The sequence below is a fragment of the Sinocyclocheilus anshuiensis genome, unplaced genomic scaffold, assembly GCF_001515605.1.
Source record: "Sinocyclocheilus anshuiensis isolate Anshui unplaced genomic scaffold, SAMN03320099.WGS_v1.1 scaffold726, whole genome shotgun sequence".
NCBI lineage: Eukaryota > Metazoa > Chordata > Actinopteri > Cypriniformes > Cyprinidae > Sinocyclocheilus > Sinocyclocheilus anshuiensis.
The window spans coordinates 206,343-231,245 of record NW_015542365.1 but is presented as its reverse complement, the minus strand read 5'-3'; the positions used below and the strand labels follow the sequence as shown (position 1 = coordinate 231,245).

The following is a 24,903-nucleotide window of genomic DNA, read 5'->3' as shown; positions in this document are numbered from 1 at the left end:
GTGAGGGGTGTACTCACTTCTGTGAGATACTGTGTATATATATATATATATATATATATATATTAGTTTTTAGGTTTTAAATTCTGTTTTCTTAGAAAGAAAGACTTGTTTTTGTGAGAATTGTTCTTTAGCCTCAGCGCAGCACTTAACGACAGTTTTTGACTTGTGTACTTGCATTATCCCAAATGTTTAGAAGAATGTTTAAATGAAACAGCGCTGCTGGAAGGAGCAGAAGCAGTCGACTGGCATAATAAAAGCTCCGCTGCTTTCGAGCCGTGTGTCGCACTCATTCAGTGGCCTCGTTTTGCTTTGACGGCTTTCCGCCTCACTCTGCTCCATACTACGACGTTAATAAATCTTTAATACATTAGCTCATCCATGAACATGATTTCTGCCTGAGTCTCATCGGATTGCTTCGGTTGTGGGGATGAAGACGACAACTCCCATGATTCCACACTCAGTCACGGCGTCATCTAACTACGCCTTTGTTTCTTTGTTTGTTTTGAATATGCGCCCTCTAGTGGCAAAAAATTACATATTGTGCCTTCAATGCATGGATCCGATATATTGACACATGCAAAAAAAAATAAACCCAACTGTTCATATTCACTTAAGACAGGCAAATGTGTTTGTGAATACTAGCCGAGACAGACCTTTTGACAAACCTTTCTGAGTATTTGACTATTTAAGCACAATAGGCTGCAAAAGAGAACTCAATTTGGTACTCGTATGATGGTTTCTGAGTGTGCACTTTGGTGTTATGGGAAGAGAAACCGTCACTCAGACAGCATGCAAATACCTAATTGAGTTCTCATTTTTGGGCTTTGAACAATTTAAAATGGCTTAAAAATAACATTTAAACTGGCAAGGCTTAAAGGCATGGAAATAAACTGTTGTGACAGTGTAGCACTGCATTGTGATGTGAGCATAACTGTGATAGAGACAGAATTCACAAATGTATTGGTTTATTGTGTCTACGGGCATATCACCCATCTCTAATACATGTACAAATTTTTAATAAATGTTTCAGGGTCTTATAGCATTATGCCTGTCTGATGTTTGTTTCCATTTAATCTGCAGGACTACTTGCCCAGCCAAAAGGATATACTGCTGGCACGAAAGCCCACCAAGGGTATCCATGAATACGACTTTGAGATCAAGAATGTTCCTTTCAAGATGGTGGATGTGGGAGGGCAGCGGTCAGAGCGCAAGCGATGGTTCGAGTGCTTCGACTCTGTGACCTCCATCCTCTTCCTAGTCTCATCCAGCGAATACGATCAGGTGCTCATGGAAGACCGTCAGACCAACAGGCTCACAGAGTCGCTCAGTATCTTCGAGACTATCGTCAACAACCGCGTCTTCGCCAACGTCTCCATCATTCTCTTCCTCAATAAGACAGACTTGCTGGAAGAAAAAGTTAATAATGTGAACATCAAGGACTACTTCCCCGAGTTCACAGGGGAACCCCATAATCTGCTGGACGTGCAGAAGTTCCTGGTCGATTGCTTCCATAACAAGCGTCGTGAACCGCAGCAGAAGCCCCTTTACCATCACTTCACCACCGCCATTAATACAGAGAACATTCGACTCGTCTTCCGTGATGTCAAAGACACCATCTTGCACGACAACCTTAAGCAGCTTATGTTACAATGAAAGGCACCGATTGGCCTATAAGAACTTTCAATTTTAATTAGGTTTTTACTTTATTTAATACAAAGTACAAGTGGTTCAATACATATTGTGGTTGAAGAAAAATAGATAGGATAATTATGCAACTTTAATTTTGCATATCATTACAGTCATATATATGCAGATTTGATATAAAAGCAACCTCTTTAAGCTGCTTATAGCCGTATCAAATATGCCAAGGAATGGTCCTCGGTTATTCACCAGAATGCTGTAATTCTGATCGTTTACTGTATGCTTATGAGCGCATATTTTCGTATAATGGAACTGTTAACACTCCTGTAACCCATAGGCTTAACACCTGGTTTTGATACAGTTTTTAAAAAAGAAAGTGTGAGAACTCAGGGCTTTAAATCTTTAATTCAAAGAGCTCTTCTGATCCAGTCAGCAGTTGTTTATGGGCTTGATGAGTCTGGTTATATATATATAAATATATATAAGGCACTAGTGTCTTTTTTTATGGTAGTAGAACATGGTTTCACCGCCTTTGTCTTCCCACACTCAAAATAACTTTTTGTAATTAGTAAAATTAAGGTACTTTTGTATTGAAGTACTTAATTTTTATTTTTATTTTATGTAAAGGGAAAGTGTCTTTGTTTGCCATTCAAGCCTGTACAGAATGCATCTCTACATACAATTTATTTTGCTCTGACACCCCCCCACTCCAAGCGTAATACCATACATTTATTGTATGTATTCTAGAAGCCCTGAAATTCAATACTGTTTTTTTTTATTTTTTTTTTTATTATTAATTCACTTTAAAAACAGAAAGTGGCCTTATGTTCTTTGCTCCTGTGTAGGTTAAAGTGGACAGCTTTAGCTCAGGATTTTATAAAATGACTGTTAAAGCAGTCCAGGTGTATTTCTGTGTATACTACAGACAATTTTTTTAAATGGGCCAAGCAAAGTCACCTTTGCCTTAAATGTCTGTAGATCAATCAAAGCTGGTTTGATGCAAGACAAAATGAAAGAGACTAAGTCTTAATGTAATCTTAATGAAAACAAGCACTGTAATCTGAGTGTTGGTAGTAAATTGATATTAACTGATTGCCTGAATTTGTTCATGCAATGCTGTCTATCTTTGTCATGACCTCAATCACTTGCTTTTTGTATAGTTTTTTTTTTTTGGATCACATTTGTCTAATTGTTTATTAAATCTGATTATTTTATCAAAATGGTTGTGTATTTATTTTACTGCTTTCTTATTTCAGTAAAGAAAAAATTTGTCTTTATTGACCGAGCATCCCACTAAAACAATCTACCACTTTTGAATACATATACATACAGATGTATTTAAAGGGTCATGAAATGATGATTTGGATTTGAGACTTTAGTCTTTGCAACTTTACAGATCATCTTTATGCACCAAGAGGTTGTAACACTCCAAAAATCAAGGAAAAATTGAAATCGCATCATATGACCCCTTTAAAAACACAAATAAATGCACAGCCATTTGCACTCTGCATCGAAAACATATATGAACGTCCTGTTGCACCTCTGAGAACTTTTAAGGCTTATTCTGTGGCGTTTATATAAGCCTTTTGACGGTTTGTATCACGGAGCTGTAAAAACGGTTACACTCACTAAGTGAATGAATCGTGTTTGTACCGAACTCTTATTACAAAGCAAAAACAAACACTCTTCTTCCTTTGATCCATGAACGTTTCTCTCAGTTAATGTACGCAGTCTCACCGTCTGAAGCTTCTGTCATAGCAAATCAACACATGCTGTTGTGAATAATTAAGTGAGGCGTCTTCTCATAGGATAAGAACACTCAGGCGGTATTTTAAAAATTAATATCATAACAAAAATAAACACCGGTATTCGGTATGAACCGGTATACCGCCCAGCACTAACTCAGTCTCATGAATAATTGAATAGACACGACGAGTCATTGATGTACCATAGTACATTGCCAAAATCTACACAATGTAGATTTTAAACCCGGAAGATGAAAATAGTGCAAAAAAGCTTCAAATTAACCTGTTTTCTCCAACAGTTAAAATTATTGGATGCTAACATTGTCTTCTATGATGTGCAACACAAACACCTCTGCTAAAATCTCAGAAAAAAAAGTAGTCTGGGGTTTCATGACCCTTTAAGATGGCTTTCAAGGTATAGTCTGTAACACATTTATGCGCCATTTTGTTATTGCATTATGTATGAAATGTTACAAATTATAAACGGAATTACTCATCCAGGTCCAGTCTGTTACTTTTTGGCGCTGTACAAATACGGTTATTTTTTATGCCTGTAGGAAAAAAAATTAAATAATAATAATAATAATTATTGTAACGCCCCGGACACAAAAAGATAATAAATAGTAAAAAAGCGAGTTTAAAAAAAAACGGATGGGACTTCACGTTTGAAAACCACAATGGAAGCCAAAGTAAATATGGAGTTTTGTTCTGAATGTGTTTGACGCCTGAAAAAGCTCTTTAGGGTTGATGTTGTTATGGTTTCTGTTGCGTTTCGTTTACTATTTTCAGCGTTTTATCTGTGACACATCAACTGAGCCCAGTCTTCGACCTTTATCCTGAAACTGACCTAAGTGCGGCAGGAACGTTAACTCGTGCTCGTGAGAGAGTCATTCTCCACGATGATTGGTCGAGAAGGCGAGAGATGAGATGAAAGACAACAGGTTCAAGTCTGCTCACAATCATGAGGCTAGATCAAGGAGTAATGTTATAGAAGCCCTATGATTACAACGACTATCATTTGGTGTCACAAAATTCTGAAATTATTGTACATTATGGTATTATTGATCGTACATCGTACAGAGGTCAAAATTATGGTACAAATACGATAATTATCGTACTGGCAACACTGCAGAAAAAAAAACAAAGCAGTTTCCCAGAACTCAACGCGGCGTTACGTCTCATTCTTTATACTCAGAACATGCATTTTAGGTTTCTTATTTTATGTTTGTTGGCTACTTGCTTGATTAATATTTTACATTGTACATGTGTGTATTTCTGTGGATAGATGTAGGCTATTGAGCATCCTGTTGAGAGACTGCACACTGCTCTTCTGTCCACACGGAAAGACCTAATAGAAACATACCAACAATTCAGCAGACCAGAGATGACATTTCTAGAAGAGGGACTCCTGACTGGCAATTTACTTTTCAGCTCCATCACCATTCACTCAGACTCAGACTGGATTCCTGCACATCCAGAGGATCCTCAAGACTTTCAGAGTTTTTACATCAACCCTTACCGCCGTTCTCCAAGCAGTGGACGTAATACCATCTACATTCAAACTATTGGTTAGTACACTTATTATGTAAAACAGCTTAAATGTATCATTTGTTACCATATTAACATTTGTATTCAATGCACAGGCTCTTTTGGGGAAGGAGCGCTTGTGGCAGAGCAGTATGTTGAATGGCTGAAGGACTACTGCCAGGCGTTCTATTATGGACTAGTGGTCAAGCTTTTACCACTGGTAACAGTTGCTTCAACAGCCTGTTCATTTCGCATCAACAGCAACACACACAACCTTCAGCTTCATGCTGGTTAGTACTGCTGCAACAGAACACAACCAGAATCACTGGCTGAGTCTGGGTCTAGTAAGCATTTAAGCAACATTTATGAAACATTAGTCAGCATCAAATTACTGAATTTACATTGAATTTATTTTATTTTGTAATGGATTTCTTGGTCTAGTTTTGAATAAAAAAAAAATATTTGTATATATATATTTATATATACACTACCGTTTACAACTTTGGCGTCAGTTGGATTTTTATTTATTTTTTATTTTTTTTTAAGAAATTAATACTTTTTTTGATCAAGGATGCATTAAATTGATCAAAAGAAAAACATGTAAATTAATACTTTTTTTGATCAAGGATGCATTAAATTGATCAAAAGTGACAGTAAAGACATGTATAATGTTATAAAACTTTCTATTAATCAAAAAAGCTGAAAAAGAACATCACAAAAATATTAAGCAGCACAACTGATAATAAGAAATGTTTCTTACGCACCAAATCAGCATATTAGAACGATTTCTGAAGTATCATGTGACACTGAATACTGGAGTAATGGCTGCTGAAAATTCAGCTTTGTCATCACAGGAATAAATTACATTTTAAAATATAGCTTAAAATAGAAAACCGTCATTTTAAATTGTAATAATATTTCACAATATTACTGTTTTACTGTTATTGCCTTGGTGAGCCTAAGACTTCATTCAAAAACATTAAACATTTTTACCAACCCCAAACTTTGGAACATTTAAACAAATGTATGTGCTATACATATGTAACACATTAATAATCCTGGATTTCAAACAAAATAACTTGCTTTTCCTCTGAAAATCTTTCTGCTGAAATCACTTTCACAGTCTGGGCTTCATTCTGGTAACACCTAATTTTCAGCATCCAGTCAGTGGATGAAATCTGTTTTACAGACTATACATTATGGAAATAAAATTGGTTACAAACAGCAGTTTACACTGATTTATAAGTAAACTTAATGCTTTCTTTATATATTTACTGGAGAGCCGCTGAACTTCTTGAAAAAGAGGAAGCCCAGAGATGCTTTTTGTATCGTGGGGATCACCATGATTGACTTGTACCCCAGAGAGTCAAGGAATTTAGTTTTTGGCCGGGCTTCTCTCACTGAAGGTAATTTTTGAATTAGTAGCCATAGTCTTGTTCATGCTATAAATATTATTGTAACTTGAAAGCAAAGTTGTTATTTTAGCACGATGCGGATACAGATACGATGATAATTTTTATGAGAGAAGCTATGCAGGACAGATGAAAAAAAAGTTAATTGCGATTTCTTTTTTGTTTCACATTTCTGACTTTTGTCGTACAGTTCTGAGAAAAGAATTGTGAGATGTAAACTTAGAATTGCGATAAAGTCAGTATTGCGAAATGTCAACTCACAATTGTGAGAAAAAAAATCAGAATTGCAAGATATAAACTCAGAATTGCGAGTTTATATCTTGTAATTCTGAGTTCATATCTGACAATTCTTACTTTGTTCCTCACAGATCCGAGTTTATATCTCGCATCTCACAGTTTTGACTTTTCTTCTCAGAATTGTGAGTTTATAACTTTGCGAGATATAAACTCAGAATCGCAATTCTGAGATGAAAGGTCAAACTTGTGAGATATATATATTTTAAACTTATTTATTAGTTAACTATATCTATTTTGCTTGTTATTATTTATTTATTTTGCTTTTGTTTCATTGTTTCTCTGTCCATTTGAGTTAGTAGGAATGGACATATTGTGAATAACATAACACAATATGTTACTTTTTTACATATTGTAAAAATGGACAATATGTTATTGTTTACCTTTACATCATTACACCAATCTGTATCATCACATAAAACATCACAGATTTGGAGTAAAATTGCAAGATGTAAACTTAGAATTCTGAGGAAAAAGTCAGAATTGTGAGATGTAAACTCGCAATTACGAGTTCATACTAATAATTATGCATCTGTGGTAGACCCTGACGCATGAGATTGGACATATATTTGGTGTGAAGCACTACCAGTGGCTAAACTGTGTTATGCAAGGCTCCAATCACTTAGAGGAGTCTGACCGTCAACCACTTGACCTCTGCCCCATCTGTTTGCGTAAACTACAGTCTGCCATTGGATTCAAAATAGCTGACAGATACAAGGTAAGACCAAACCCTGCCATAGCTGACTGTAGTTTGCAGCAGTATAACTGATGTAGCTGAACATTTGAACATCACTGACTTGAATCAATCAGTATAGTATGTTACAGAATGTTAATGTAGATACTGTAATATGTACTCTACAGGCCTCATTACACTGGATTGAAGATGGAGCTGACAGCACCGCACAACATTCAAAACCCACACAATCCTTCCAAGAGTATAAACACTGGTTGTATAAGTGCTTACTAATATTGGAAGGTGAAAAATCATGAGCCAGCCTGTATGATCTTTTGCTACCTACAAGCAGTATCAAGGCAAGTTGAGACATGTTGTATGCACATTCTTGAAAAGAGCTTTGGTTTGTATGGATGTATGGATCAAAATAAAGTTTTATTTCTCTCTTTTTGTGGATTTTTAAAATATAAGTTAAATCAGAACAATTCAGACAACAGTCTAAAAAAATGTTTATTTTTCAATCTGATTTGAAGATTATTCTAACAGTTGTGTCTATTGTGCAGAAACAGAAGACCTCATAAGATCACATATTCACATTCCACTGAACATACAGCAAATATAATTCCTTTCCATTATGAAATTCAAGTCATGTGACAGTATTTCAAGAACAAATGTAGTTTTACTATAGAGGTAAGTGATGAAGCAGTCTTTTAAGACACACTCACATTTGAATTTGGCATTGCATCACTTTGGGAAAACCTTTGTCTTCATTTCAGTAGCATCAACCTGAGCTCTGAAAAGCTTTGAATTAACAGTTATTTCTACATAATAGAGATGGAAATGTAATTCACAGTTCAGAACACTGTCGTGAGCATCGGAAGGCTAAACAACACCCTAAACAGACACTATTTGCATTAATAAAGTTGTTAACCAGGTTTTAGCATCCATTTAGGAGACAGATATTGCAGTATACTAGTTGAAAGCTGACCTGAGGTGAGCTGAATTTGAAGTACTGAAGAGCAATCCATCGCTCTTTTGAAAATTAAAAAAAAGGTTCCTTTTAAAAATAAAGTATCAAATACCTCTTTCTAACCCTTTTCTATAACATTTTAGATTGTTTAACCTTAGTTGATGAATTCAGCATTATCTTTGGTCATTGCTTTACCCATCAGTAATCACCCCTTGCCTATAATAACTAAAACCACGAAAATGTGGTTTCCTGTTACACATTATGTTTGTTTCTTTTGCATCTAGAATTCTAAATGACAAAAGCCTCAGTGTTTAGTATTACAAACATTCATGAAAATGTGTTTTTCAAGTCTAATCAGTTTTCATGACAGCTACTGCTAATATAATGCACTATGATAATCACATGTATGATCTCAGTGTATAAACGTTTGCACATCTTAAACGGTTAGTTCAACCAAAAGTGAAAATTCTGTCATAACACTCCTATGCCATTCCAAACCAATGAAATATACAGACATATAGCACCTAAAATATGGTAAACGGAAGCTAAACAGCACTTGGGTGACCCTAATTGTTTATTGTGCATCAGTGATGACAGAATTTTCATTTTTGGGTGAACTAACCCTTTAAACAATTATTATGAATCATAATGTAGTTATATTTTAGTTATAGTTGTGAAAGTTTTACTATGTTATCACCAGGTCTGATAATACCTAAAGTTCAGCTAAATTCACAAAGGAAGTCTTTTTTTCAAGACTTGATAACTTATCGACTTCTAGGAATTCCTCTGGTTTGTCTTTGGACACTTGCTCCACTATGGGGTTATTTTGTCTATTGTCCCTCCTCGAGCACAGTTGAACTGTCTTAGCTGGATGTACAAGCCCAAGGAAGACAGCGCCTAGTCCCATTCCCGCAGCACAGGAGTAGAATGCAGCCCTGTAATTCTGTGTAACATCCACAAGGACACCTAGAATAGTTGAGAGGGAAATGTTGTTTTTTAAACTTTCTATTCATCAAAGAATCCTGAAAAATATAGCATGGTATATTAAGCAGCACAACTGTTTTCAACATTGATAATAATAAATGTTTCTTGTGCACCAAAACAGCATATTAGAATGATTTCTGAAGGATCATGCGACACTGAGTAATGAGCTTCTGAAAATTCAACTTTGTCGTCACAGAAATAAATTACATTTTAAAATACACTGCTCAAAAAAATGAAGGGAACACTTAAATCATACACTGGATCTCAATGAACGAAATTGTGTACTTCGTTGAGAAGAAAATTATGTGACAATGGTCTATGGAAACCCAAATCATCAACCCACAGAGAGCTGGATTCAAAATCACACTGAAAATCAAAGGTAAAAAATGAGGTTACCGGCCGATCAGATGTGCATGAATTTCATCAAAGCAACTCAAAATGTAAGTGAGAAGTGTGTGTGGCCTCCACATGCCAGTATGCACTCCCGACAAAGTTTAGGCATGCTCCTGATGAGATGGCGGATGGTTTCCTGGGCAGTCTCCTCCCAGACCTGGATCATCATCAGTGAGCTCCTGGGTTCTGTGGTGCTACTTAGTGGCTTTGGATGCTCCGATACATCGATACATTCAGGTCTGGGGAAGGACCGGTCAATGGCTTCAATGGCATGAGAGCCGGTGAGGGCCAGTCAATGGCATCAATGCCTTTGTCATCCAGAAACTACCTACACACTCCGGCCACATGAGGCCAGGTATTGTCATGCACCAGGAGGAACCCAGGGCCCACTGCACCAGCATAAGTTCTGACAGTGGCTCTGAGGATTTCATCCCGGTACCTATCAGCAGTAAGGGCACCGTTGGCTAGTACGTGGAGGTCTGTGCGACCCTCCAAAGACATTCCTTCCCAGACCATCACTGACCCAACACCAAAAAGGTCATGCTGGATGATGTTGCAGGCAGCATAATGTTCCCCATGGCATCTACAGACTCTTTCATGTCTGTCACATGCTCAGTGTGAACCTGCTCTTATCCGTGAAGAGAACGGGGTGCCAGTGGCGGACCTGCAAATTCTGGTGTTCACTAGCAAATGCCAATCGAGCTTCATGGTGCTGGGCTGTGAGTACAGCTCCTACTACAGGATGTTGGGCCCTCTTGCCAGCCTTATGGAGTCATTATCTGACAGTTAAGTCAGAAACATGTACACCAGTTGCCTGCTGGAGGTCGTTATGTAGGGCTCTGGCAGCGCTCCTCCTGTTCCTTCCTTGCACAAAGAAACAGATTACAGTCCTGCTGCTGGGTTGTTGCCTGTCTCTTTCCTTGTGTAACGGCACATCTCCCGGTATTTCCTCCATGCTCTTGAAACTGTGCTAGGAGACACACCAAACCTCCTTGTTATGGCATGATGTATGATGTACCATCATAGAGGAGCTGGACTACCTGTGCAACCTGATTGGGTTGCAGGTACTGCCTCATGCTACAAGTAGTGAGAAGGACCTTAACAAATCCCAAAACTTGAGACAAATCAGTCAGGAAGGATAAGGAGAATACAATTGTCTGTGGCCACCACCTGCAAAACCATTCTCTTTTTAGGGGTTGTGTTGCTGTTGCCTTTCCAGTGCACCTGTTGTCACTTTCATCTGCACCAAAGTAGGAGAAACTGATTCTCAATCACTTTTGCTTCCTAACTGGACAGATTGATATCCCTGAAGTTTAATTGACCTTGTGTTCTACTGTGATGATTACGTGTTCCCTTAATTTATTGAGCGGTGCATATTGTAATAGAAAGCAATCATTCATTTCAATGTCAAAAACACAAAAAAATCTTACCAACCCCAAAACTTTGAATGGTAGTGTAAAACATTTAATTCTTCTTACCTCCTAACGGTGGACCAGCCAGTCCTGCAAAGCTCTGAATACAGACGTAGACGCCTACAGCTAAGGGCATCCTCTGGATCCCCACGACATCGTCCTCGGCCAACATTGGGATGTGCGTGGATGCAATGTTCCCAAGTAAGAAGCCATAAAGCACACAGCATACCACCAGTCCCCAGAAGCCATTTACCACGGCAAAGAACACCAGCACCAGGCACATCAGTGACGCGCATCCGAGAAGTACGAAGATCTTCCTGATGCGCCCCCAGTTCAGGACCCATCCGATGGAGAGACGTCCAAAGATCTCAGCAATGGCCATTGTTGACAGCATATAGGCAGCCTTGTCCCTCTCGGTACCCAAACTGGCGCTGAGCTCCACCACATACAACTGTGGGGCGAAAAAGCCAAGTGTTGCAAAAAGGCCAAAGGCTGAGTAGCATAAGAAACTGCCTTCTTTTAGTACAGTCAAATCCAGGAGCTTATTTCTACTTGAAATGCCCTGTTGTTTTGGAGGGATCTGAAGTGGTTCTACTTCTCCCTGTTCCTTCCCAGATTTGAGACCCTGTTCCAGCTCATCAAGTGACTGTACACCTGAATCTCCAGAGCTCACAGAGCCTTGCATTTGTTCTTCAGGAAGAGAGCATGTGATCTTCTGCTCAGTTCCTGTTGGAGAAGTCTTTGGTTTGATGACTATGGGACGGAGCAAAGCCCCACAGATAATAATGATGCCCTGTAACGTTCCAATCGCCACCATCGTGTACCTCCAGCCAATGCAGTTCTTAAGAGCTGTGAAGGCTGCAGAAACAAGGAAGCAGTATGTTTGACTTTGTGTGTTACATTTATTAAACACTTATTCTAACATAATGACACATAATATGTGATGATATTACATTGAAGATGAGCATGCCTGTCCTCACCTGGAGCAAAAGCAAATATAGCAAATGACTCTCCAGTGGAGGCCATGGCTGTGACCACAGAACGACGCCTGCTGAAGTACTGGGACAAGATTGTGACGGTTGGCAGAAATGTCAGACAGTAACCCAGTCCTACAGAAAGGAAGAGACATCTGAAAATCATTAGATGCTTTGTTCATCTTGGTTTTGCTTTTAGTTAGTAAATCAAACCTTTCAAGCAAACATATACATTATTAGTTTTTTATTGTAAAATGTCTATACTTACAGACAATCCTGGAGCAGTTTAATTATAACACGAACATAATACAGTTAATTAAAAAAAAATAATGAAAAGGGATCCAATGTTTCAGAGTCATACGGGTATAATTACCTTTGCATACATTTCTGTTCTTGCTCTCTAACAATTAATTTATGTATTTTTTTAAAGAAGTCTCTTATGTTCACCAAGCAATTTAAAACAACTGTTTTCTATTTTAATATATTTTAAAATGTAGTTTATTCCTAGCCATTACTCCAGTCTTCACTGTGATACTTCAGAAATCATTCTAATATGATCTATATGGTGCTCAAACAACATTTTATCAAACTACTTATTATTATCAATGTTGAACATGGCCGTGCTGCATCATTTTTTATTTTTTACAAGATTCGTGAAAGAATAGAAAGGTCAAAAGAATAGCATTTATTTGAAATATAACTCTTTTAGAACATTATAAATGTATTTACTGTAACTTCAGCAATTTAATGCATTCTTGCTGAATTAAATATTAATTTCTTTCAAAAAAATTACTTACCTATATCGTTTATAGTGCAAGGCTTTACCTACCTGTCACAATCCCAATAGTGAGGTACATCTGATTGATGGAGCTGGTGAATGCTGTTGAGATTGTGCCCAGAGATATGAGAAATCCTCCAAACATCACAACTGGCTGGAAGCCAAATCGATTACTCAGTACTGATGATAAAGGAGCTGAAGGGCCATAGACATGGATGCCAAAGTTACAGAAATGAACCCATAAAAAAAGAGAGTCAGCATGCAGCTAAGCGGAGTAAGTTTTTTTTTTAAGTTTCAAAATTTAAAGTAACAGTTACAGCCCTTACCTGTGAAAGTCATAACAAAGACACATATTGAAATGATCCATGATACTCGACTGTTGCTCTCACCAAAGTCACTCATTAAATCCTTGAGAAAAATCCCGAAACTTTTGATAACCCCATAAGTGAACACCTCCACCAGGAAAAAGGCCACAGCCACAATCCAACCCCAACCACCATCTGGGACCTCCGAGTACACTTTAGAGCCGAGGCAACCTTTCAGTCGGAAAATCCACTGTGCCATTTTGACCTGCGACCTGTGAATGTGACAAAGACAAATGTAAGCTATAGTTAAGTTAATAAGCGAATTAACTTTTACAGCCACTCAGATCCATCAGTATAAACTGTATTTGGACATAACCATGATCATTCATCCTTGTAAAGAGACAACTCCACAATGCAACCAATATGTTTAATTTTAAATTAGACACTGTTAAAGATGAAAAACTCAAATGTACATGGTTAATAATTCTATAAACAGCTATATTCTAATGTCAAACAACTGCAATATCAGCTATTCAATTGGTTTAACCATTTCATGTATCAGGTTTTGGGACAGAGGTTTCTATTTAGTTGACCATCTGATGTGTGCTAGAGTCTGGTATTGTTAGTGTTAACTAAAATCAAGCTGCAATAAGTTTATCATATTTATTATATTATCACAATATATGTTATAATATTTATATAAATGAGTAAACTATAATGAAAATTAGAAACGTATTAAAATGAAAACTCAAAGAAAAATAAAGAAAAAATAAACAGAAATATTTTAAAATAACAAAAACTAATAAAAATTACATTTTGAAAATGACAAAAGCACATTAACCAAATTAATAAAACTAAAAATTTTAATAAAAGCTGAATACATAGGCTACAATCGCACAAATCAGTTTGACACTGTAGCTTATACATTTACAGTGTTGAAAAAAATGTGCAAATCTCATGCAAAATTAATGAAAAAAAAATTATAATATAAACCAGTGACCAAGTGAAAAAAAAACAGCAGGTATAATCAATATAGCGCAAGGGGCGTTACTAGAGGGACGTTACGCCATGATAGGGGCGGGGGGACATGAGTGTCAACAAACTGATGCGCAGAACAACGATTGAAATATTTTCATTGATTGAAATCATCGCTCGGCATTAGATGAGGTGTAATCAGTCTCATATTATTGTTATAAGTCATCATAGTATAGCATGTTTTAAATGCTATGCATTTCGAATCTGAAGTTTGTTCAATTTCTTCTTAGTCTTTGCCAATGTTAGGACAGCGACAGCTAACATTATTGTAGAACATTCCTATCATATTCAGACTACAAATCGTAGTCAAAAACGTTACTGCTTTAACTCCTCAAAGCATCTTTAACAAATTGTATGGCATGATGTTGTCACAAATAAACATTCATTAAACATATATTAAATGTAAATAATTTAATCATATTTTGTTCATGTTTGAACACATTTGTGTTTTCCTAAATCACTTTGCACGTTATCAAAATTAAGGTGAGTCAGCAGATGTATTTTTTCCCCCAACCATCTTGCACCACCTGCTCCATCATGATTCCAGCATGATCGTGTTTTCTCAGCTCTCTCAGCTTATTCGTTTCTATGGTCAAGAACGCTTGATATACGAACATATATTTGTGTGTTTCTGCATGTTGGGGCGCATGCAGTTTTGCCGCACTTCCTGACCCATGTCAGTTGTTTAAGACTTTAGTACTAGTAGTCACTTAACCATTGATATATAGTAACACTGAACAGTAAGAACGAAAAAAGAGTGCTTACCTGTTCCTGTCAGTGAGAGGAATATTGTTACTGCACTACTGTGGTGGTGTGTAAAGGGTCCATGTGCTGCTTCCACTGTCTCGAACACTGAGCTCCTCTATGGTGGGAGGTTACAGCTGTTGAGTAAGTTGAGGATTGGTTTACATTCAATATTGAATGAAAGGCTACACCAGCAACCCCCCTTTTCCCTTGAGCTGGAATGTCAAAGGAACATGCGGTCTGTTCTCCCCCACCGTAGTGTAAAGTGGAGCTGCAGGAGTGACTGTACTGAATGTTTTAAACGGACTGGTGCATTAGGTAAAGTTTGTTACATAACAGTCAGCAAGATCATATCATTATTAAAGTACATTTATGTAATTCAGGGGTCTTCAATCTTCAAGTCGAGAAACCCTTGGTGGATAAAAAGATGGAGCACGATCCATTACATATTTATTTTATCAAATGCCTGAAATATCATCCATATCATACCATATTAATATAATTAGAGTGATTCTTGTTTCTTTACATTGTTCTTGAAATAACTATTAATTATGTACAGTCATATATCTCTGCATTACATTTTAATTTGACTTAATATGTTTAAATGTTGAAGGCAGAATTAAACAGTAAGCTATACTTTTGCTTTGTGTTTACTTTAACTTTGATTTAACTTATCATAATCTTGTATTTTGTTTAATATATATATATATATATATATATATATGCAAATTTATTATTTAGGATAAATCCCTTTAGATGCATCATCTCGTTTTCAAGGGGGTCCTAATACACAAAAATTAGATAACATAACACAAAACAAACAACAACAACCACATAATTCAGAACAACAAATCAACAAACACCCATTACAATATTAACACATTAAATATTAATAGCTACCTAGCACTTATACAGATATAAACATAGATATATAATCTAAAGCGATTACAAGTTTAAAACAAGAAAAAATTGTTTTAAACATAAGAAGAATATAATATCAAATACTGACACAAATAATTAGGATAATTAAAAACATTTGAAAATAAATTGCAACCAGTGAATATGCCTTCTAATATTGAGTGGATACCATTTAAGTAAATCATACATAATACAATGGAAATAGAAAGGGAATCATGAGCTATTGTATTTTCATCTCATTTGCTTAATAATGGATTTATCTGAGCTGTTTAATAAAACTTAAAATTGTTTTGGATTTTTAAATTTATTAGATAAACAGTCTTTATAAAAAGTAGTGTTAGCATTACAAGTCATAGTCTTTGATACATTTCTTAAACTCCTATAAGTTTCCCAATCTTCATTTGTCTTTCGGAATTTAGCCCAGGCCTTGTCTGTCTGTCTAAAAAGACCTATAAGTTCCGCATTTATCCAGGGTAAATGTTTTCCCTTGACCGTTGAAATTTTCCAAGGAGCATGTTTATCAAGTACTCAAGTAAACTCACAATATAAAAAATACCAAGCGTCCTGCACATTGGGTATTAACTGATATCTATCCCAATTTATGGAAACTAAATCATTAATAAATAACTCTAAATGCATCTTCTTATGTTGTCTAATTTTTATTACTCTAGGAGGCGATTTAAGAATTTTAATTTTCCATATACAAAAAACAAATGAGTGATCACCTAAACAATCAGACAGGATACCTGCTTTAACAAATTTATCAGGAACCAGAATCCAGTCAATTAGGGATTGACTCATTTAAGTAACTCTAGTAGGTTCTTTAAATAATTATGTTAAATAAAAATTTTCAAAATTATCTAGCCAACTTTTTATTAAAGTCCCCTAGAATAATCATTTCTTTTTCAAATAAAATGGAGTCAATAGTAGAAAACAAACAATTGAATGATTCAGCATGTGCAGAAGGAGGTCTATATATACTTCCAATAGTTAAATATTTATTCTGATTTAAAGTTACTTTAACAAACAGACATTCAAAATATCTAGGTTCGACTGAGGGTATAATTAACTCTGATATCAAATTAGAAGAGACATGTGTCTCCACACCACCACCCCTGGAATTTCTGTCTGCTCTGTACATAATTTGCAAGTTTAATTTCCCTATCAGAAATCTTACTACTCAGCCACGTCTTTGACACTGTAATAATATTCGGATTATATTGGGCTACCCAAGCACGTAGTAGATCCATTTTTGGCAAAATACTTCTTATGTTCAAATTAACGATTTTGAAACCTTTAGTATTATCCACTTTATATGCAAATAAATCATAGATATAAATTTAAAGCTAGGTAGTAACTGAAGGGTTAAACAAACTCAAACAAATAAAAAAATACAGTAAAGATATGTTAAATTGTATTGGCATAACAATAAAACAAATCCTCAGATATACAAACAAAACAAAGCCCCAAAAAACACATAGGCCTACCAAAAACATTAAAAACAATAAATCTGGCCCAGCAGCCCTAGCCATCCTAAGCCAAGGCATGTTCATGAATGGGTTAAATTAGGTCAAAATAAACAAAAACCATTAACATTAAGTACACAGGTCCTTCTGTATCAATCATTCTTTTTCTTCCCCTTTAGACTACTTTTATAATGGAAGTCCAATTTAATGCATTTTTTTTTCACAGAACTTATGAGTTTGATATCAATTGGCCCCCTGCTATATTCATTTTTATTCATATTTTGTTGATTTGAATTAATATTTTGTTTTTATTTTTCTGTTTTAACTTTATTTTTAAAGTTTTAGTAATGTTGTTGTGTTTTGTCATTTTTAAATGTATCTGTATATTTTCGATTTCAGTTTTAGTTTTAGCAGGGCTGTACAGTGCGACATATCGCACGTGCTACGAAAAAACTGGTCTGTGCAATGAATAAATTTACCACTGTAGCACGCTGCAATACAGTTTTGCATGTGCATAACACAGCCGCTTAATAGTGTGAAGTGATTCGTTGTGCTTGTTTGTGTGTGTGAGATTGATTATACTTGATAGTTTGGGGTGTGCGATATGACGATTTTTGATCGTGGACTATTAAAATGTCTCCACGATCTGCTTTTGAAGAAATATCGTTGTATCGTGCTACAGTTCACATTCTATCAGCTGCAGTTCTGGCGCCTCCCTCCGTCTCAATATAATGTACAAAGCCACATGCATTCACAGTAGAGTTACTCTCACGGGACACTGCACAATCACAAAACTACATTATTTCTATCTGCTTTAAAGCAATACCGGTTAAACATTTAATTCACGTGCTGTTCTGCATGATGAACTTATCATCAGTCAGTTGCTTTAAAAAAAGTATAATTGATGTATATAGTGTATCTAGTGTTTTATTTTAATATTTGTTCATTCAATTTCTTGAATGATACTGCTAAATACTGTACCTGAAAAATACAGCACTGTTTGTTTTATTTGTATATTATGTGTATCTGTAATGTATATCTTTGTTCTTATTTTCTAATAACAAAGATCAAATAATGACAAAGATTTTTATCTTTGCTCACTTTGGCCTAAATGTCTGCCATTCTTTTTTTATTTTATACTTTGTTAAGGTGTAAGAGGTGTTATGTTTCTGCACTCTTCCATTTTTAGCAAATTAAGAAAACTTTGTCTAAAAACAATTTTTGTGATGGTTTGTATTTTTTGTGCTCTGTATGGAACATCAGTGCCTGTTTAAGTGATGAACTCCATTACTTGTGTTTGTTTTCAGAATTGATAACAGACGTTTTATACTTGTGCTACAACTTTTTGGCCTGTGCTACAAAACTTTCAACCTCTGTAGCACCAGTGCTATGTGAAAAAAAAGTTAACGTACAGCCCTGGTTTTAGTCATATTAGATATTAGTACATCAAGTTAAACTAAATGAAAATGAGAAATTAGTTGAAATAAGTTTCAGTTTTTAATATTTTATTTCAATTATCATTTGTTTTATTTCAAGTAACGAAATGATTTTTTTTTTTGGAAATAGTTTTAATTTCAGTTAACTATAATAACCCTTATGTAGACCCCTGTTGAAGATATTTGATTGGCCTAAAATATTAATCATGCTGTTTTTCTAGTTATTTTTTTCCTCTTGTCTGAGTATGTTATGTAGCAATCAGAGTATTAGTAATACTGTGTCAAATAAATCATAATTTAAATGTCTTCTTTTTTAGATATAGCATTTAAAAATGGCACAGTTTGGATTCTGTTTACTGCTTCTGTTCTCTGGACTGATTCATCACATCAAAAGCCATATTAAAAAGGAAGACAAAACTGGGGTAACGGAACGACCCAATTTCATCATTATCCTAGCCGATGATATTGGATTGGGTGACCTCTGTGTGTACAGGCCTGACAACTCCACACCAACACCCTGGCTGGACTCATTAATGCTGAAGGGCAAAAGGTAGTTTTTTACTATCATTAGCCTATAGTTTGTCCATGCATGACACAATTTTGTGCTTGATTATGTATAATTATAGGTGCTTGTGTCTGGTAAGATTACTTGACCTTAGTTCTGCATTTGACTCAGTTGATCATGCTACCCTTCTTAATCATCTAAGGGATGAAGTTGGTATCGGGGCATGGCATTGGATTGGTTCTTTTCATACCTTTAGGATAGATCAGTAAAGGTTACGATTGGAAATTCGTCCTCCCCCTCTGCACCACTCACACGTGGGGTACCTCAGGGGTCCCTTTTGGGACCTATTTTATTTTGATCGTATATGCTATTGGGTTCTATCATGAGGAAATATAATATTTCGTATCACTGTTATGATGACAATGCACAGATTTACATCCCTCTTAGCTCTGATAACTCTTATTCTGACCTTTTCAAATGTTTCGAAGATATCAAATGCTGGACTGCAAGAAACCTTCTCCAATTAAATGAAAGCAAAACTGAGATTGTTGTTTTTGGACCTCCTGTTGCTGTCTCTGATATCACTAGTAATCTAGATTTTTTTTGTCATCAAATATTCATCCTTTTGCTAAAACCTTAGGTGTGATTTTTGACACAGATCTGAACTTAAGGATTTGGAGACAGTTATCCATGCATTTATCTCTTCTAGACTAGATTATTGCAATCCACTTTATATGCGTCTCAACCATTCATCATTGTATCGCTTGCAGTTGTTTCAGAATACAGCCGCAAGGATACTGACTGGCACTAGGAGAAAGGAAAGCATTTCCCCGGTCCTAGCATCTCTTCACTGGTTACTGGTGCAGTATAGGATCCATTTTAAGATTTTATTATTTGTTTTTAAAGCGTTAAATGCGTTAATATCACTGTCATATCTGTCTGAACTTCTCAGCTAGCAACAACTGTCTCTGATATCACTAGTAATCTAGATTTTTTTTGTCATCAAATATTCATCCTTTTGCTAAAACCTTAGGTGTGATTTTTGACACAGATCTGAACTTAAGGATTTGGAGACAGTTATCCATGCATTTATCTCTTCTAGACTAGATTATTGCAATCCACTTTATATGCGTCTCAACCATTCATCATTGTATCGCTTGCAGTTGTTTCAGAATACAGCCGCAAGGATACTGACTGGCACTAGGAGAAAGGAAAGCATTTCCCCGGTCCTAGCATCTCTTCACTGGTTACTGGTGCAGTATAGGATCCATTTTAAGATTTTATTATTTGTTTTTAAAGCGTTAAATGCGTTAATATCACTGTCATATCTGTCTGAACTTCTCAGCTACCAACAATCTTCTCGAACTCTCAGATCCTCTGATAAACTCCTCCTACATATACCTCGCTCTCGCTTGAAGTTTAAGGGGGAACGTACTTCAATATACTAGACACTAGTTGTTTTTAAATGTGCTATATAAAAAAATTAACCTTGACCTTGGTGATTTGCAGATTCACAGACTTCCACTCTCCTGCCTCCACATGCTCACCATCACGTGCTGCCCTCCTGACTGGCAGACATGGGCTACGCAATGGAGTCAATTTTGCAGTGGGGTCAGTCGGAGGACTGCCACTCAATGAGACAACGTTTGCTCAGCTCCTGCATGATGCAGGTTATTACACAGCCATTATCGGTAAGCCCAGAAACTCGAAGAACATGCAGAGAACAATTAACATCCTGAGAGCAATTAACTCTACACTGTGATGTGATTGGCTCCTGATTAACAAATAGGTATTGTCGCTATGGCAACTAATAAGCCTACAGCGCTCCACTAATTATACGTCATAATATTTCAATTCCAGTTATTTATTGCACTTAAATTGATTTTAAAACAGGAAAATGGCACCTTGGACACAATGGTTCCTACAATCCTGTTCATAGAGGTCAAATCCAGCAACTGGATTTACAATTTACAAATAAATTAATTTTTATTTGTAGATTTTACGTTCATTTTAATTTTAGTTACATTTTTAGTAATTGTGTGTCATGTGTTTTTGACATTATTCTTATTTAAAATATTTCTATATAGTTTTTATTCATTTTTATTTCAGTTTTAGTTTCAGCTATTTTAGTACATCAAGTTAAACTTAATGAAAAAGAGAAATGCTTTCCTTGACAGCATAAGGTTTTTATAGTTTTTTTATACATTTTTATACATTTATTATATTTCAAGTGATGAAAATGTTACTTAAGACAGTGAAATACAAATTTAAATAAATTATATTACTTCATTAAAATGTATTTGTTTATTTATTTAATAAAAGTTTTCTTGACATGGAGTTCATTTATTCCACATTAAATTACATTTTGATATATAAATTGTAATTATTGTCTAACATTATACATTTATTTTAAGCTATTTCATTAGGAAATGCTCACTTTTGTGTGTTTACACTACAGGTTTTGACTATTACTTTGGTATTCCTTATAGTAACGACATGGGCTGCACTGACAAACCAGGTCTCGACCTTCCCAGCTGTCCTCCTTGTGTCCGCAGTCAATATACTACAAGGTTTGTGTTGCTATCCAGGTCATCATCCAAGTCAAAACACACATCAGATGCCTTATAGCCTGAGGTTTTGTATACGTCTCATATGTTTACTGAAATATGTCAAATCTTCACTCAACAGGAAGCATGAAGAATGCTACACTGAAGTGGCATTACCTCTGTTTGAAAATGAGACAATAATTGAACAGCCCTTGGACACATGGAGCCTTAAAAACAGATATGCCTCAGCGGCAGTCAAGCAGATATTCACAGCCAGGTGCGTTCACCACTTCTATGATTATATACATATATTCTATCTGATTTCAATACCGACCTGAGCTTATTTTCATAATAGTCTGCCTTCTGGCAAATTGTGTGTATGAGTATTTCTAATAACGCACTTTCTGTTGCAAGTTTATTTTGTTGTTGTTGTTCAAAATTGTGTACTATTCATTTTATTATTACTGTTATTAAACCTCTTGAACTTCCTGGTAAAACATGTGAAATCAAAAGGTCTTAAACAGGTTTTAGGCTCAGTATTACGTGTGAAGCCAAAAACATTCTTGATTAAAAATGGATTATAAAAACAATTTTGCGACTCGCAGGGGACTTTGTTCAGTCAATATAAGGTCTCTAGTCTGTAAACAAGTTTACTGGGCAGGCGAAGTTGCAGTGTTGACCTTTGACACAGTCCAAGGATAGATCATCATCTGTTGGGCTGTGTGCAACCAAGTCTCATCTATTTGTCATTTCAGCTGTGTACTCGTACAGACAATTGAGACCTGTTACTGTTTCAAAGCTAGTATCACTGCAGTCCTCGCGTAAATCTCTTTAAATCAATAGATAATATACTGACATTAAAATGGAATAAATTATTTTCATGTTAGGGCCAGTAATCGATAAATAGCAGATACTAATGTTATTTTGTATATTATATACTATTATATAATGTATACTATTTTGTCTAAGAAACATTTTAAAAATAAAACACTGAAAAATGCAAACTTTTGTTTTAAATTCTACAAGTGAATTTAGGCCTAACCAAATAAGGGCATGGGAAGGCACATGGGGAGCAGGACACACACAAAACATGGAACAGAGTCTGACAGGCATCACAATATTATAATACTGTATGAAATAAGGATATTCATTTTGTTATTAAATGATTAGTGTTTTTAAAGGGGTCATATGATGCTGCTAAAAATAACATTATTTTGTGTATTTGGTGTAATGAAATGTGTTTACCAAACAAAGTAGTTTCGCTTTCACAACGAAGCACACAGCGTCTTCACGAAATGGCGGCAGCGGCAACAATACTACAGCAAGAATAAAAGTTACGCCTTCTTTCTTTGCATGAACATTTGTGCCGCGTTATGCAAATCTTTCCACATAGTGAGGTAGACATGTGGGGACGTGTTAGAACGAGCCGTTTTAGGTAGGTGTGGCTGACTCTTAACTTTTATAAAGAATATCTCTTTGGATTTGAGACTTTAGTCTTTGCAACTTTACAGATCTTCTTTATGCACCAAGAGCTTGTAACACTCCAAAGAGAAAGGAAAAATTGAAATCGCATCATATGACCCCTTTAAAGTTTAACAGTTTGTGGGCATTAGATGACGACAGAGGTAATCTAACTGTAAACAGAGTAAATGAGCATGTACAATTAAATTTATATTATCAACTGATACCAATACACTACCGTTCAAAAGTTTTGGGTCAGTTTTTTTTTTTTTTAAAGGGAATTAATACTTTTATTCAACAAGGAATTAAATTCATCACAAGTGACAGTAAAGACAATTATATGTTAGATTTCTATTTAAAGTAAATGTTTTTTAACTTTCTTTTCATCAAAGACTCCTGAAAAAATGTATCACGGTTTCCACAAAAATATCAGAATGATTTTTGAAGGATCAGGGGCCTCATTTATAACCGTTGCGTACGCACAAAACCTGCCCTGAAAGAGGCGTACGCCACTTCCTACGCAAAAGGTGGGATTTATAAAAACAAACTTGACTGGAAAATTTGTACACCTTGCACGCAAACTCTGACCCATGCGTACGGACTTCTTTTTTTCCTGGAGAGAGAAAAGTAATGAAGTAAACAATGATTTTAAACTCTGTTTTCATGTCGATATACACATTTAAAATTAAAATTAAATATTCCACTCTCATTAATGTAGAAATTACATAACTGAAATTACATAAAGTCATTACACAGAAGTTAAACCAAAATTATATGAATTTAGACATAGCCTATTGGATGCGCTTGATCACTTTTCTTGTGGCATGCTATGTTTTGATGCCAGCGAGGAGTGCTATGCGCACAATAATTCATCTTTAAATTAAACTGCAGATCACATGCTATGAGAAAATATTTTTTGTGAGAACAATGATCAATGATGCACACTTACTTCGATATTATGGCGGACACTGCTGGATTCAGTGGTCGAACGGTCCATTGTCCGGTTTGAATAGGTCCAGTGATAATAGCTTACTGTACAACCGCAGCTGCACAGAGGTGTTGATGTCGTGTGAAGGCATCTCCACAACATTATGAAAAATACCACTGTATTTGAAGGATACAACTTGAAGAAAACGGTAAGATTTGCACATTTCCTTTTTAAAATACTTTGTCAATGACACGCGAGTCAGACAATTGTATTTACACTGCAGTAAATATGCCTATCTATTTCCACTAAAATAGCTAAAAGATGTTCACCTTATCAGCAAAACTGCATAAATTTCATTTTATTTAGATTGTTTAAAACAATTTAAATACTACCTATTTGGCCAAAGAGATATTCTTTATAAAAGTTAAGGTAGGCATAGGTAAGTTTTAGGTAGGCGTCAGCCACGCCTACCTAAAATGGCTCGTTCTAACACGCCCCCACATGTCTACGTCGCTATGTGGGAAGATTTGCATAACGCCACCCAAATGTTCACGCAAAGAAAGAAGTCGTAACTTTTAGTCTCACTATAGTTTTGTTGATGCTGCAGCCATGTCGTGAAGACGCTGTGTGCTTCGTTGTGAAAGCGAAACTACTTTGTTTGGTCTTCCAAAAGAGGACGATATCTGCTTCGTCATGCCTGGAGCTGATCCGTGCTGGTTGCTGAGGAAATACATCAACTTTGCGCTGTCGATCGCC

The 24,903-nt window shown here is 35.8% G+C and overlaps 3 protein-coding genes across 4 annotated transcripts in view; 2 read left to right on the top strand and 1 right to left on the bottom strand.

Annotated features, from left to right (window-relative positions):
- LOC107692049 (guanine nucleotide-binding protein subunit alpha-13-like) overlaps window positions 1–2,144 on the top strand; it is an 11,839-nt gene extending 9,695 nt beyond the window's left edge. The window contains exon 4 of the mRNA XM_016490929.1: window positions 1,081–2,144. Coding sequence (XP_016346415.1) covers window positions 1,081–1,653 — 573 coding nt within the window. The 3' untranslated portion in view covers window positions 1,654–2,144. The remainder of the gene's footprint in view (window positions 1–1,080) is intronic.
- Window positions 2,145–7,820: 5,676 nt separating this feature from the next.
- On the bottom strand, window positions 7,821–20,798 carry LOC107692048 (monocarboxylate transporter 7-like). 2 transcript variants are annotated; one of them, XM_016490928.1, is made up of 7 exons: window positions 20,760–20,798; window positions 14,909–15,024; window positions 13,130–13,380; window positions 12,855–12,998; window positions 12,032–12,160; window positions 11,118–11,909; window positions 7,821–9,228 (listed from the first exon to the last, which is right to left on the bottom strand). In XM_016490928.1, the coding sequence occupies exons 3-7, from the start codon at window positions 13,365–13,367 to the stop codon at window positions 8,975–8,977; spliced, it is 1,557 nt and encodes a 518-aa protein (XP_016346414.1). In that variant the 5' UTR covers window positions 13,368–13,380; window positions 14,909–15,024; window positions 20,760–20,798; the 3' UTR covers window positions 7,821–8,974. The 2 variants fall into 2 exon arrangements, with proteins under 2 accessions (XP_016346414.1, XP_016346413.1); XM_016490927.1 differs by having other exon boundaries at window positions 20,707–20,782.
- LOC107692046 (arylsulfatase G-like) overlaps window positions 19,027–24,903 on the top strand; it is a 13,908-nt gene continuing 8,031 nt past the window's right edge. Inside the window, exons 1-5 of the mRNA XM_016490926.1 lie at window positions 19,027–19,257; window positions 20,722–20,903; window positions 21,106–21,153; window positions 21,671–21,782; window positions 21,901–22,035. Of these exons, the coding sequence (XP_016346412.1) occupies window positions 19,040–19,257; window positions 20,722–20,903; window positions 21,106–21,153; window positions 21,671–21,782; window positions 21,901–22,035 (695 nt within the window). The 5' untranslated portion in view covers window positions 19,027–19,039. The remainder of the gene's footprint in view (window positions 19,258–20,721; window positions 20,904–21,105; window positions 21,154–21,670; window positions 21,783–21,900; window positions 22,036–24,903) is intronic.